Source organism: Brachypodium distachyon, chromosome 3 (assembly GCF_000005505.3).
Source record: "Brachypodium distachyon strain Bd21 chromosome 3, Brachypodium_distachyon_v3.0, whole genome shotgun sequence".
Classification (NCBI taxonomy): domain Eukaryota; kingdom Viridiplantae; phylum Streptophyta; class Magnoliopsida; order Poales; family Poaceae; genus Brachypodium; species Brachypodium distachyon.
The window spans coordinates 48,351,613-48,365,219 of NC_016133.3; the positions used below are offsets into that span (position 1 = coordinate 48,351,613).

The 13,607-nt window shown below is 50.4% G+C and overlaps 2 protein-coding genes across 5 annotated transcripts; one reads left to right on the forward strand and one right to left on the reverse strand.

Moving 5' to 3' along the window:
* Positions 1-6,918: 6,918 nt before the first annotated feature.
* On the forward strand, positions 6,919-10,594 carry LOC100840329 (beta-1,3-galactosyltransferase GALT1). The gene is made up of 7 exons (XM_003572601.4): positions 6,919-8,168; positions 8,269-8,483; positions 8,560-8,841; positions 8,967-9,095; positions 9,189-9,368; positions 9,657-9,764; positions 10,148-10,594. Exons 1-7 carry the CDS (start codon positions 7,433-7,435, stop codon positions 10,352-10,354), a joined length of 1,857 nt encoding a protein of 618 aa, XP_003572649.1. The 5' UTR covers positions 6,919-7,432; the 3' UTR covers positions 10,355-10,594.
* Positions 7,633-12,393, reverse strand: LOC100838407 (transcription termination factor MTEF1, chloroplastic). 4 transcript variants are annotated; one of them, XR_002965600.1, is made up of 7 exons: positions 10,212-10,226; positions 9,599-9,663; positions 8,976-9,424; positions 8,397-8,838; positions 8,102-8,233; positions 7,853-8,015; positions 7,633-7,775 (listed from the first exon to the last, which is right to left on the reverse strand). XR_002965600.1 is itself a non-coding variant. In XM_024462355.1 (5 exons), the coding sequence occupies exon 1, from the start codon at positions 12,269-12,271 to the stop codon at positions 11,426-11,428; it is 846 nt and encodes a 281-aa protein (XP_024318123.1). In that variant the 5' UTR covers positions 12,272-12,393; the 3' UTR covers positions 8,739-8,838; positions 8,976-9,424; positions 9,599-9,663; positions 10,212-10,251; positions 11,133-11,425. The 4 variants fall into 4 exon arrangements, 2 of the variants coding, with proteins under 2 accessions (XP_024318123.1, XP_024318124.1); XR_002965599.1 differs by lacking the exon at positions 10,212-10,226 and having other exon boundaries at positions 9,599-9,741; XM_024462355.1 differs by lacking the exons at positions 7,633-7,775; positions 7,853-8,015; positions 8,102-8,233 and adding an exon at positions 11,133-12,393 and having other exon boundaries at positions 8,739-8,838; positions 10,212-10,251.
* Positions 12,394-13,607: the final 1,214 nt, after the last annotated feature.

Consider the following 13,607-nt stretch of genomic DNA (forward strand, 5'->3'; position numbering starts at 1 on the left):
GTAGCAGCGGCTCGCCCGGCTTGGGGGTGGCGAGGATGGGCGGCGACTTCAGGTACTGCTTGAGATTCTGGAACGCTGCCTCAGCCTCGGGGGTCCAATCGATCGGGCTCTTCTTCTTCATTATCTTGAAGAAAGGAAGGAGGCGTTCACCCAGCCTTGAGATGAAACGCCCCAACGTGGCCACGCAGCCATTGAGGCGATGCACGTCCTTCACCTTGCGGGGAGCCTCCATCTTCTCGATAGTTTCTATCTTCTTTGGGTTGGCTTAAATCCCCCTGTGTGAAACCAAGAAACTTAGAAGCTGACCCAAGTCCACACCGAAGGTGCATTTCTCAGGGTTCAGCTTGAGCTTGATCCTGCGGAGGTTATCAAACGTTTCCCGCAGGTCATCAATCAGCGAGTCCCCGCGCTTCGATTCAATGACAATATCGTCCATGTAGGCCTCTATATTTCGGCCTAGCTGGGGGTCCCAAACACTCGCGTAATGCACGCTGGAATGTTGAGCCCGCGTTCTTCAACCCGAAAGGCATGCATGTATAGCAGTAGCAGCCAACTGGCGTGATGAACGCCGTTTTCTCCTCGTCCTCGACTGCCATCTTAATTTGATGTTAGCCGGAAAAAGCATCCAAGAAACACAGCAAATCGCAACCGGCAGTGGAATCTACTATTTGATCAATGCGAGGTATAGGGAAAGGATCTTTCAGGCAGGCACGGTTAAGATTAGTAAAATCTACACACATGCGAAGTTTATTATCCCCCTTGGGTACTACTACAGGATTAGCTAACCAAGTGGGGTACAGTACTTCCCTGATAGCCCCCACAGTTTTGAGCTTGTCCACTTCTTGCTTGATGAAATCTTTGCGCTCCTGTGCTTGCCGGCGGATCTTCTGCTTAACAGGGCGGGCGTCTGGACGCATCGCGAGTCGATGCTCGATCAACTCCCTAGGGACTCCGGGAAGGTCCGACGGCTCCCAAGCGAACACGTCGGCATTCTCCCGGAGGAAACTAATGAGTGCGCTTTCCTATTTGGCAGTGAGGTGTGCACCGACGGTGACGGTGCGCTCCTCATTGCCGGCTTGGAAGGGCAGCTTCTTCATCATGGCAGCCTCCTCCTTGAGCTTCTGGCCCATGCTGGGGCGTGATCTCGAGCCTGCTCCTCCCTCGGCAAGCCCTTGCGGGGTAGCACGGGCCTTCTTCGCTGCGGGGCCGTCGCCCGGCAGCGTGCCATCACTCCCGGCAACGTCTTCGTCACCAAAGTCGGCCATGGCGGCGGCCTTGGCGACCTCGCCTACACACCAGGCTGCGTCCTTGAGATCGCACCTGATGGAGAGGACTCCATACGTGGACGGCATCTTCATCACGCCGTAGGCACAATGAGTCGCCGCCATGAACTTGATCAGCGCCGGCCGACCAAGGATCCCATTGTAGGGCAACGGGGTATGCGCCACGTCGAACACAAGGTGCTCGGTCCTGAACGCTTCCCGGGACCCGAAGGTCACCGGCAGCGTGATGCGCCCCAAGGGGCGCACAATCCCGGGATTCACTCCCCAGAACGGGTCAGTGGGCTTCAACTGCTCCAGCGGCAGCTAAAGTTTCTCCACTAACTTGGCGGACAGGAGGTTCAACCCCGCTCGATTGTCCACCAGCACCTTAGTCACCGTCATTTTGTTGATGATTGGCGAGACCATGAAGGGCAAAACCCCTGAACCCAGCTGCCTGGCTGGGTGATCGTCGGCGCTAAAGGTGATCGGCACGTGCGACCACTTCAGCGGTTGCTGCGCCTCTGCGTCCGGCAATAGCGCACACACCTCTCGGGTGAGGCGCTTCACCGCGGCATGATATGGGAGAGCGCAAGCTCCCCCATGGATGCAGGCGACGCCGCGAGGCTCCTGGAAGCCGGGCTCATCGCCCTCGCTGCAGTCGGACTCACGCTGCTCCTCAGCGCGAGCCTTGTCTCGTCCCCAGGGAGGGCGCTCCCTGCCAGCGCGGGCCTGGCCGCGTCCCCCTGGCTGCCGGCAGGCTTCGGGCCCGCTCTGGGGTCGTTTGGTCAATTTCGGGAGAGATGCCCGATGTCACCGCAGTTGAAGCAGACGCCGGCTGCTCGGCACTCCTCGTGGCGCTGCTCGCGCCTCTGCTTGATACCCTGCAGGATGCGGCAATCCTGCGCGTCGTGGGTAACGTTGGCGTGGATGGTGCAGCAGGGCACGTCGCCCGGCTTGGCACCTGGTCCGCCGCCAGGCAAGGCCTTCTTCGCAGGCCTTGGGGCAGCCCTCGACTCCGCGGCGAGCACTTGCTTCCCGCCGCGCTTGCGGGAGCTCTTCTTCTACGAGCCCTCAGCGGGGCTCGCGGCAGCCTTAGCTGCAAGCTCGGGCGCCAGGCGCCCTTCCTCGGCCATGGCACACTTGTGCGCCAGGGCGTAGAGATCCTATGTCGTCCGGATCCGATGCGTGCTCAGCTTCTCCCGCATCTTGGGGTCGCGGACGTTGATGGTGAAGGTGTTGATGATGGCGGCCGCCTCCGCCTCTGGGATGGAGTAGGAGAGACTAGAGAAGCGGTTGACGAAGTTCCGCAGCGTCTCTCCCGGCTTCTGCACCACGGTGTGCAGCTTCGCCATGGTCCCCGGGCGCTTGTAACCACCCTGGAACGCGCTCACGAACTGCTCGCGCATGTCCGTCCAAGTGGCTATGGACCCGGCAGGCAGGTTGAGCAGCCAAGTTCTCGCTGATCCCTTAAGGACCATCGGGAACCAGTTAGCCCTGACCTTGTCGTCGGTGCCGATGGCGTGCATCCCCAACGTGTAGGTCAGGAGGAAATCCTTGGGGTTTACGGATCCGTCGTACGTTCCAAGCGCGGGCGCTCGGAACTTGCGGGGCCACGTCACCCGGCGCAACTTGCAGGTGAACGCAATGCAGCCGTCCTCGGGCCCATAGGAGCATCCTCCTGCTCCTGCGGGTCTTGGCGCTCTGCCGCGCGTCGACGCCGATGCTCCAAGCGCTGGTGGAGATCCTCTTGCTGGCGGGCGTTCAAGACACCGCGCACGTCACCCCTTGTGACGGTTGGTGACGAATCCGAGGACCCCTCAGGATCCCCGCCTCCTTGCCCTCCCTGCGGGGGAGGGTTTTCTCCCTGCCCCGAGGCGCGGGGCACGTCTTCGCATCCCGAGTTCTGCCTGCGGCGTGAGCCAGCCGGTGCGCCCTCGCCTTGTGGCTGTTGGGCGGCGAGTGCAAGGAGCGCCTCCAGCTCCGCACTCCAAGCCTCGTGCGTCGGCTTCCCCTGTGGCGGCTCGTAGCGCACCATGACACGCGCGACGATGATAGCCTCTGCTGGGGTCTGGGCAAGAGGCTGCCCATTCTCGGAGCGGCTGCCCTCCGCCCTGTCCCCCGGCGCCCTCGGGTGAGTGGGGCGCGAATCAGTCGGCGTCGCTCGTGATGCGCCGTGCTCCTGGCGCAGCTGCGGCTGCGCGTTGTCAGCCCGTGAGAGAGCTCGCTGACCGGCGCGTGCGGCATTGTAGCCGCTCACGCGACTGGCCCCAGCGCTGGGGGCCGGCTCAGCCGGTTATCCGCCGACGGCCGGGGTGGGGGGAGTGGCGGTGGGGGCAGCTGCGACTGCGGCTGCTGCACCCGGGCAGGCTCAGGATAACCCTGATCCTGCGACGTGCGCTGCACGTCGTGCGATCGCATGTGAGCCGCTGGGGCACCACGCGGGTCGATCCTAAAGTCACCAGCCCGCTTGGGTGGCATGATGGCTGGTTCGACTGTCGTGGAAGATGGAGCCGGTGCAGCTGTGGACGACGGCGCCGGTGATCACCGGCGAGCTCTCCTCACGCGCCCCCTACCTGGTGCGCCAGATGTCGTAGCGCTGGGCTCCGACACCGGGGATGCGCGGGCACCCCCTTTCAGGTTCCGCAGGGGGCGGCGGGGATCTCTCCGGCGATCGCCGGCGGGGCCAACGTCAGGCGTTGGAGGACAGTGTACACAGGAACGCTTTTACCCAGGTTCGGGCCACCCTGAGGTGTAAAACCCTACATCCTGCCTCTGAGTTTGTTATTAGCCAATGAACTAGGGTTAACAGGTTGCCGGGGGGAGTTCCCGGGTACTCTCTCTTTCTAGCCTCAGTGCTACTTGCTACTTCTCGCTACTACTAGTAGTGGACTGAGAACCGATCCAATCCCTTGACCGTTGGCGGGGGTCCTCCTTTTATACCGAAGGGGATACCACAGGTGCCTTGGTGCATGGGCTCCAAATGGCGAACGGAGAACTAGGGCAGCTCGGCCCCGCTGCGCTGGCTTGCATGCAGGATGAGTAGCCCTGCACCTAGGGGTCCAGGTGCCTAAAATTTACCCCGGGCTAGTCACAGTAGGCTGATTGGACGGAAAATCCCCTTTCTGTCAGTGCATTTAATTCTCGCGTGTAATCACTCCTTGTCCTGACGAGCCCTGCGCACAAGGAACCCGCCGAGTGGCCACGTGGCGTCGCTGTCCCGCCCGCTAGGTTCCTCTCCTGTAAAGGGCAATTGTGCCCGGGAACGCCCTTCCCGGCAAGTAACCTCCCGGGAAGCGCCCAGGCGGGACTTCTCTTGCTGCCCTCCAGGGCAACCCCCGCAGCCTGGCTAGCCCTGCCAAGCTGGTGACTTGTCGGGCAGCTTGCTCGGTGCTGCCCGGGGTGCTGTCCTCCCGGGAAGCAAGCGAGGTGACCCACGCGTCATGCAGCGGTGGTACCCCGGGTGTCACTAGTGCGACAATTTTGAACTCCAAATCAATCAAATAAACTCCAGAAAAGTTGTAAAATCAAATCCTCAAATGCTTTAGCCTCTGGGACTTGATTTACTCCAAACTAAAATATTTAAAAATAATTTTGCTTGTATACTTGCCTTTAGGGCTTTATGACAATTGAAGTAAAATAGGTTTTCAATTCCAATTCAAATACCAAAAAATTACGGGTAGCTCATTTATGCAATAAACCCCTTTTATGGTCAAACCCTATTGGGTTGAAAATCTAGTTTGCAAAAGGAAGATGAAACCAGATTTAAAGTAAGGAAGGCTTTGAATTGGATTCAAAAATTCAAAACAAGTTTTGAAGAAGGCTAAAAATGCATAGGTGGTATGATGCTTATGAATGCAAAATGCATGATGAAAAGTTTGAAAAATTTAGGATGTTACATCATCCAACTTTGTGGTGTGGTGAGTTGGAGAATAGAGTGAGTCTTTGTGGCGCCTCTACTTTTGTGGTAGAGCACTCCTCTAAACGGAAACGTACACCGACTCCAATAGGTGAAACTCCGGTGAAATCTTCGTCTCCCCGTGTGGTATCATTCTTGCCCCTTTACTTACTCGCAAAGCTTAATTGTTTATCTTGTGCTTCGGTTATCAAGCAAGTTTCAATTGATTATCTATTGATTGTGCTCGTGCTTCGGCTATTGCATCATACTAGGGGTGTTCATCATTTAGACGTTTTAGTGAACCCATGTATTGATGCTTGTATCCCATAAAAGTGAAAAGAAAAAAAAAAATTTGTTAGTCGCCTATCTATCCCCCTCTAGTCGACCATACCGATCTGTATTCGGTAACTTCTAGAGTTGCTCTAAGGAGCTTGCCGTGTGCTAACGCTGTAGAGGGCCCCCTCCTCCTAGTCACTCTTGAAATACTATTTTGTTCATTTTTGGAGGACTATATTGCAACTACAATTGCATAGACCATCTCTTTTGAGTTTTTGAGCCAAAACAAGGATGTGACTCAGGTTACTCTGGGGACCAGCCGGCCGGCCAGGCCAGGACACCATAATGAAATTCATATCCTGAATTGTATTATTTTATACATCGAATTTGAATTTCATATATTTTGTACCAGTGAATGTTGACACGGGACATGAGTTCTCATGTTTCTTTTCATGGCTTCTCTTGATGTTCAGATCACCGGATCCAATGAATGTATCCTAAAAGGGTCGATCTTCCTCGCCCTCTTCTCAGGTTGCCATTTATTTAGAGAATGTAACTACTCTCTTCGTCTCATATTAAGTGACTCAAATTTGTCCAAACAGTAATGTATTTGTAGTCAAAATGTGTGTAGATACATGTAATATTTCGTCAGTTAATATGACACCGAGCGAGTTGCTGCTTATATATGGATCATCGATCGTCTTCCATCCCACACGACAATGAGATAGTTGCAGGAACAAACGAAGAGGGCAAGGAACGAGCCCCCGGGCCTCGGGCTCGTGTTATACAACTCGGTCAAAGTCAAATGCCAAGTCGCGGGCCGGCGCGACTATCTGTGTAAAAAAAGATGCCTTAAGCGTGCGCCGGTTGCAGCACTTGTTTCCCTCTCGATCTTCTCGCCCGTTACCGCTAGACGCTCGGAGGCATATGCTATGCGCCTATGCACCTCCTCCTCGTCGCCATCTTCTCCCCTTCGTCCTCTCCGTGATGGTCACATCTCCCCGGTTGAAGCTTTGAGAGGATTGAAGAGCGGAGCACAAGCCAAAAGGTAAGCGGCATCCGACATCCCATCCATCCTACTATCATGCAACCGCAGTAGCCATTAGGGGGATCATTAACTTTCAGCCGTATCAGAGTAATTATTCGCCTGCTTATTGATTTGAGAAAAGCTTGATCACTGCCCTTGCTTACATGCTCGGGTTTTTTTCTGACTGAAATGCTTACATGCTCGGTTATTTTTCCTTTTAGTTTGAGAAAAAAATGATGCAATTTCTTGATAGTCGATGCAGCATTCATGGTAGTTATTCCATTCGTCATCGTCATCGTCATCGTCGCTATTGGTAGATTATGCATGTTCCAGTTTGAGTTTGCTAGAAGCAAGTCTTGGCGATGAAGAACAAATCAAGGATCAACACTTGAGAATAACCACCGTGACGTTCCGTTCATCGGAACAGAAAAAAGAGAGAGAGAGAGAGAGAGAGAGAGAGAGAGAAGGGAACAAGAAGAAAAGTCAGGGCTGCCGCCCATGCATTCCAAGACAGACTGGGTGAAACAAAGACATGCAGGGCTTGAGTGGACTGGAGACACCTGGTCTGGTACGGTGGTACAAGTGGCAGTTCCTGGCGTTGCATCCTCGTATCTTCAATTTGACAAACTACTGCACGAACATTTGACACGCAAGCACATTGGTTTTGACATGTTCATGCTCAAGATTAATATAGTACTCGAAATGGATCCTTGAGGGAGTATCATATTAATTAACCCAAAAGTTGGAAGGTGTTTTCAATTGCTGCGGCATAGTATAGTTCACTTACATTGTGCTTGATGTTCTTGGCATGCTACGGAACATATCAACTTAGTATTTAAAATATATCTGAACAAGAATTCTTACATTGCAGTAATAGGAAGCGACGGCAATTGCATTGACAGGTGCCATGCTGGACCTTGAACATCAGGGAGGACAAACCTTGACAAGGCGCTAGAGAAATCTAGATCAGAGATGTGGACGACAAAGCGACTCAGCATAACGGTTCTGATCACCTTCTTCTCTGTGCTGGTTGTGCGGCATATGATAGTGAATGGCACAGCATCAGGGGCATCACGGATACAAATCCTCCATACCAATCCCCTTGCATGGTTGAGCAACCCAGTGGATGCACCAGTAGCCAGTCCAGAAAATACAGAGGTAGTACCAGTAACAACAGATGCTTCGAACAGCTCCAATTCTGGAAATTCCTCGGTTGAAAGATTTCAGTGGCTAGATACATGGAATCATATGAAGCAGTTAGCCAACATCTCCAGTGGCCTTCCTCATGCGACTGAGGCAATCAACGATGCAAGAACTGCATGGGAAAACCTGACGATATCAGTTCAAAATGCAAGTTCTCCATGGCCAGATAAAGAGAGGCTTTGTCCATACTCGATTCGCAGAATGAATGCTTCCGAGTCACAGGGCAGTGATTTCACCTTCGACATACCATGTGGGCTTGTTGCAGGTTCTTCGGTAACTGTTATAGGCACTCCTGGTAGCCTCTCTGGTAACTTCTGGATTGATCTTGTTGGGACGACATTCCCAGGGGAATCTGAAAAACCCATTGTGTTGCACTATAATGTACGTCTAAATGGGGATAAACTGACTGAAGGTCCAATCATAGTGCAGAATGCCTACCTTGCAAGTAATGGCTGGGGTTATGAGGATCGCTGTCCCGGCAATAGCTCTAACAATGCAACTGAAGGTACTTAAAATTTGCTTCTTTATTGCTCATTATTGTCGTGTCTCATCACACAAGTTATCTGATACCTGCTCTCCAAACAAAAAACTGATAACTTTGACAGTGGATAATTTAGAGGGATGTAATTCCATGGTGGGTAGAGAACAAAAGAGCATAATGAACTCAAAAAATCATACTGGTGCCAAGCAAGGTGGCAAGCCAAGCACATATTTTCCATTTAAGCAGGGATACCTTGCTATCGCAACTCTCCGGATAGGACTTGAAGGAATCCACATGACTGTTGATGGGAAACATATCACTTCATTTGCATATAGAGCGGTAACCTTCTTCCATGTGGACCATGAAATAAATGTGATGTAACTCAGATCCTTACAATCGGTGCTTCTCTTCTTAGGGCTTGGAACCTTGGTTTGTTACTGAAGTAAGAATTTCTGGCGATTTCAAGCTAGTAAGTGCAATTGCAAGTGGCTTGCCCACCTCAGAAGACTTGGAGAATAGCTTCGATCTTGATATGTTGAAGTCATCACCTATTCCAGATGGCAAAGATCTCGACCTTCTGATTGGCATCTTTTCAACAGCAAACAACTTCAAGCGCAGGATGGCAATTCGAAGGACATGGATGCAATACCATGTTGTGCGTAACGGAACAGTAGCAATCCGGTTTTTCGTTGGCCTGGTAAAAGACTAAAAAATAAGTAATAAACTGACAACTGGTTCGAAGCGATTTTACTGGTAAAAATATTTAAATATTAAGACAGTTCAGACACCTGATACTAAAGTTGATGTTGTTTTGTTTAAAAGCATACGAACCTGATGGTAAATAAGGAACTCTGGAATGAGGCACACACATATGGTGACATTCAGGTGTTGCCCTTTGTTGATTACTACAGCTTGATTACATGGAAAACACTGGCAATATGCATCTATGGGGTACATATTGATGTTCACCATTAATTTATGCTTCTTCATTTCTTTCTATCTGTGTGCTTAATAGTGATTTATTTGATCCCTTTAATTGAACAGACCAGTGCTGTATCAGCCAAGTATCTGATGAAAACAGATGACGATGCTTTTGTTCGGGTAGATGCAATCCACTCCTCAGTACAACAGCTGAATGTCAGTAAAGGTTTGCTTTATGGTCGCATCAATGCAGACTCAGCTCCTCACAGAAATCGTGAAAGCAAATGGTACATAAGCTCAGAGGTAATGCCTCCATGAAAGGGTTCCCTACCCCTTAACATTAAAGTACTAGTTCATCCCTGAAAAAACACAAAAGGTTGCAAAACAAACTTAGTCCTGAATTCTAAGGCCATTAAAAAAGGGTATAATCTGTTCAAGGACATTTATGCAGTTTAATTTGCAACCCACCACCAGGCTAACAGAAACCCGGCTGGGCGTGTGTGTGTGTGTGTGGGGGGGGGGGGATGAGTTACCTCTATATCATCAGGAAACAGGGAGTACTAGGACTTCTCATGTGTTCTTGTTCTGCAGGAATGGCCTGGAGAAAAATACCCACCATGGGCTCATGGACCAGGATACGTCGTCTCAGTAGACATTGCAAAGACAATCAACATTTGGTATAAAACAAGTTCTCTAAAGGTATTGCTATTTAGGCGCACACGTAACTACATGCTAAATGAAAACTAGCTGACCTGCCAAGCCAATAACCTGGAGGATTTAGCAAAAATAAGCTACAATATCTGTATTAAACAGAAATATTAACTTACTAGGCATTAAGCTTACACGAGCTATTCAAAAGTATAAATGCAGTCAAGCTGCCTAAATTACAGTTTAGCTGTTTAACTAAAATCTCAGCTAAAGAGTCACATGAAGTACCAAAACTAGTCCTGCCTGCTGCCGCATAGCAAATGATTTCTACTGTATACCTAAGTGTCTAGCCTCTTATTATTTTATCTTCTCTACTACCAGAAGACATGTTAGAAGACTAAATAACATGTTATCTACATCATCCATTCTTGCAGATGTTCAAACTAGAAGATGTAGCCATGGGCATATGGGTGGATGAAATGAAGAAGGGCGGTTTACCTGTGAGATATGAAACAGATGAAAGGATCCACATTGATGGCTGCAAGGAGGGGTACATTGTTGCTCACTATCAAGAACCAAGGGATATGCTATGCATGTGGGAGAAACTCCTAAGAACAAATAAAGCAACATGCTGCACCTAACTAATGCATAACGAATTTTGACGACTTGAAAATTGCACATATTTGTTTTACTCTTTATTGGACTAAGGCTACTCACTGATGCTGGAATGAGAATGGGAAGAACAGGAACTTGTTGGCCAGAGTTTTGAATGCTATATGTTTGGCCATTATTGACATAGAATTCTTGACATGTAAGAGAAATGTAGTGTGAACTTGTTGAAAGTATGAATGAATTTACACGGATGCCATTTATTTTCATAATCTCAGTTTCTTATCAATGCTAGAGCAATTACACAAGGTCTGCATTAAGTACCATACCCTGGTGGTTTTTTATAGCCAAAACAAGGTTGAATCCGATCATAGCAGACAGTCTAGCAGCACATATTCCCACAAAACTACAATTGTGATCTCCAACGGTAAGGGAAAATAAGACAGATGAGCATAGGATGTATGTGTCAAATCTAACAACTATAACCTTAGCCATAACCAAGCATGGATAAGCAATTGTATATCCAAATGTAGCTGGCTCAGAAAATTGCAGGTTGTTTCACAAACATAACCTATCGACATTCAGGTATTCATTTTTCAGTTCCAAATGTGAACCAATTCCAAAAGTGAACCCAACAACAATTCTATTCACATAACCCCATGAAAACTCTACATAAAAAAAAGAGCGGCAAAATCGATATGTTCTACATTACACTGCTACAATTCATGTCACTCCAGAATGCATTTTTCAAATTAAAAAGAAATAAAGAGAAATGCTGTCACTAAACTCTTTGGGTTGGTTACCACTCACATAAACATAGGTCCCACAGCTCCACCATCAAACCAAAACTTTTGCGTTCTCAAACAGCTCATGCATCAGATCCATCCTTCTCACAAGAATAGTAGATTGAAAGTAATCATCACCTTAGCACCAGCATCCTTTTCAATTCATACTCAAGTCTCAACTCTTCCTTGACTCTAGCAGTGACTATATAAAATGATCATCCATTAAGGGATCTTGTCAAACTATAACTTCATGCCTTGCTCCTTGTGAACTTCATATCAGACTTTCCCTTGGGCTTTAATACTGGCCGAAGTGCAGGCTCATATCATATCCTTATTGCCGGCGAGTGCCGCATCGAGGAGCCGCTCCTTGAACTCATCATCGCTGCTCGTGAGCATGTCCTTTAGTGACATCTCAATGCCCCTCAACCTCAGCGCTTCGTGCCTCGGCTTAATCCTCCCCTCTAAGCTGAACGCAAAGTAGTGTGGGAAGTCGGTGAGCTCGGTGGCTGGGTCCTTGCCCATGCCGTCGGCAAGGAACTGGAGCTTGGGTGTGAGGTTAGTTTCAATACCACAGGAGAGGATGGCGGGGGCGCGGCGAATGATGGCACAGATGGCGGGGTCGGGGAGCCCCGTCGCGTCGCCAAGGAAGAGGAGCTTGGGGAGGAGGGTACGGTCGACAGAGAAGGCGAGGAGCAGGGCGGCGGCGACCGGGAGGGGTCTCCGGCGCAGGGAGACGCGGTGGCGAAGGAAGTGAAGCGCGGGGCGGAGGGTGTCCGGGATGGACGCGGCGAGCAGGCGAGGGGAGCGGGACACGGCGGCACGGAGGAGAGGAGGGGGCAGCGGCGCGGCGGCGGAGAGGAATCGGAGGGACTCCTCGGGAGGGGAGGTGAGGAGCGACGGGAAGGCTGCGAAGACGCGGGAGGCGTCGCCGGAGGAGAGTCCGTGTGAGAGGAGGAGGCGTAGGGAGGCCTGGAGAAGCGGGAGCGGCGCGGAGCGGAGCTCGGGGTGAAGGGCGAGGAGCGGGAATGGGTCCAGGTGGAGTTCCGCCGAGAGGAATTGGATCTTGCGGCGGAACTCCACACCGCCGCCGCCGCCGGAGCGGCGAGCAGGCGGGGCTGGGGCGGGATGTGGAAGCGGAGGAGGGAGGTGCGTATGGGCGAGCATCACGGTGCCGGAGTTCGTTCTTTTTTCTCAACGAGAATGGATGCTGTTATCCATAGCAGTACTGTTTTCCGGAAAATAATTAGGTGAGCCTCGCCCAAGGCTCGCTGCACCCCTCCGTTGATGGCCGCCACGAGGGTGGATTCAACGACGCCCTGCAACCGCAACTAACAATCACGGGGGAGGAGGAGGAGGTCGCAGACTAACAATTACGGGGGAGGAGGAGGGGCACGTGGCGGCCATCGGCAATCACGGGGGAGGAGGGTGGGGGGGGGGGTGTGTTTACGTGGCAGCCATCCACGGAGGGGCACAGGAAGGCTTGGGTTAGCCTGGGGCTCACCCAATTATTTTCCCTGTTTTCCAATCTTTCGCTAGCCTGAATGCATTTTTTAAGATGAAACAGCGGACGAATTCTGATAGGTCGGATATTTTTTTGGATTTTTGCAAAAAGAAATCAACTTCAAATTTTAAAAGATTAGCTTTAAATTTTTTTGACTTTTCATTTTTATATTTTGGTTTCGGGCTTATAAACCTAGCTGTTTCTCATGAGCAAAAATACACTGTTGCTCGTCTCATTTGCATTCTCGTTGCTGCCGACTGCTTTTGTGCTACTCCACTCGATGGCGGCGGTTCCTTCGATTCTCCCTGGCTCTTCTGACGAAGCTTGTGCAATGGTTGACTTCACGGAGCTTAAATTCGTGTTATTCTTGAACTTAAAAATGTATAAGAATTTAGGGGGACAGGTTTGTGATCTCCCGTTCTGGCCTAGACAAGCTAGACAGCGGAGCGGCGCGAAATTTTCGCTATGTTTGATGCTTGTTATCAGCACCTTGCATCATTTGGCCTGGCCCGTTTGTGGTTTTACTAATTTAGGGTTAACGTCTATGTTCAAAACTGAATCAAAGGCCAAAAGAAGATGCAACACCTTCATAATTTGTGTCGAGGTGGATACGATAAAGATACATACCCGTGGTCCTACGTGGGGTAAAGCAACTTGACCTCAAACCAACAATGGAGCAAATTTGTGAGGTAGAAACAACCCATAATATTGCAAACATTTTTTGTTTTGTTTTTGCGAACAGATAATATTGTAAACCTTGTATTAGAAGATTTTGAGATGGACCACGAACAAATTGGGCGCATGATTCTAGATTGCGTGTTGGTGCCCGATCATGAATGGCATAGTATCATGCACCAAGATAAAGAATAAGTACTGTGAGATGGTCCATGAACAAATTGGGATCATGATTCTAGAGTGTGTTTTGGCGTCCGGTAGTCATGAATAATAGTACTCTCTCCTTCCCATATTAAGTGATTTAAATTGGTCCAAATATGAATG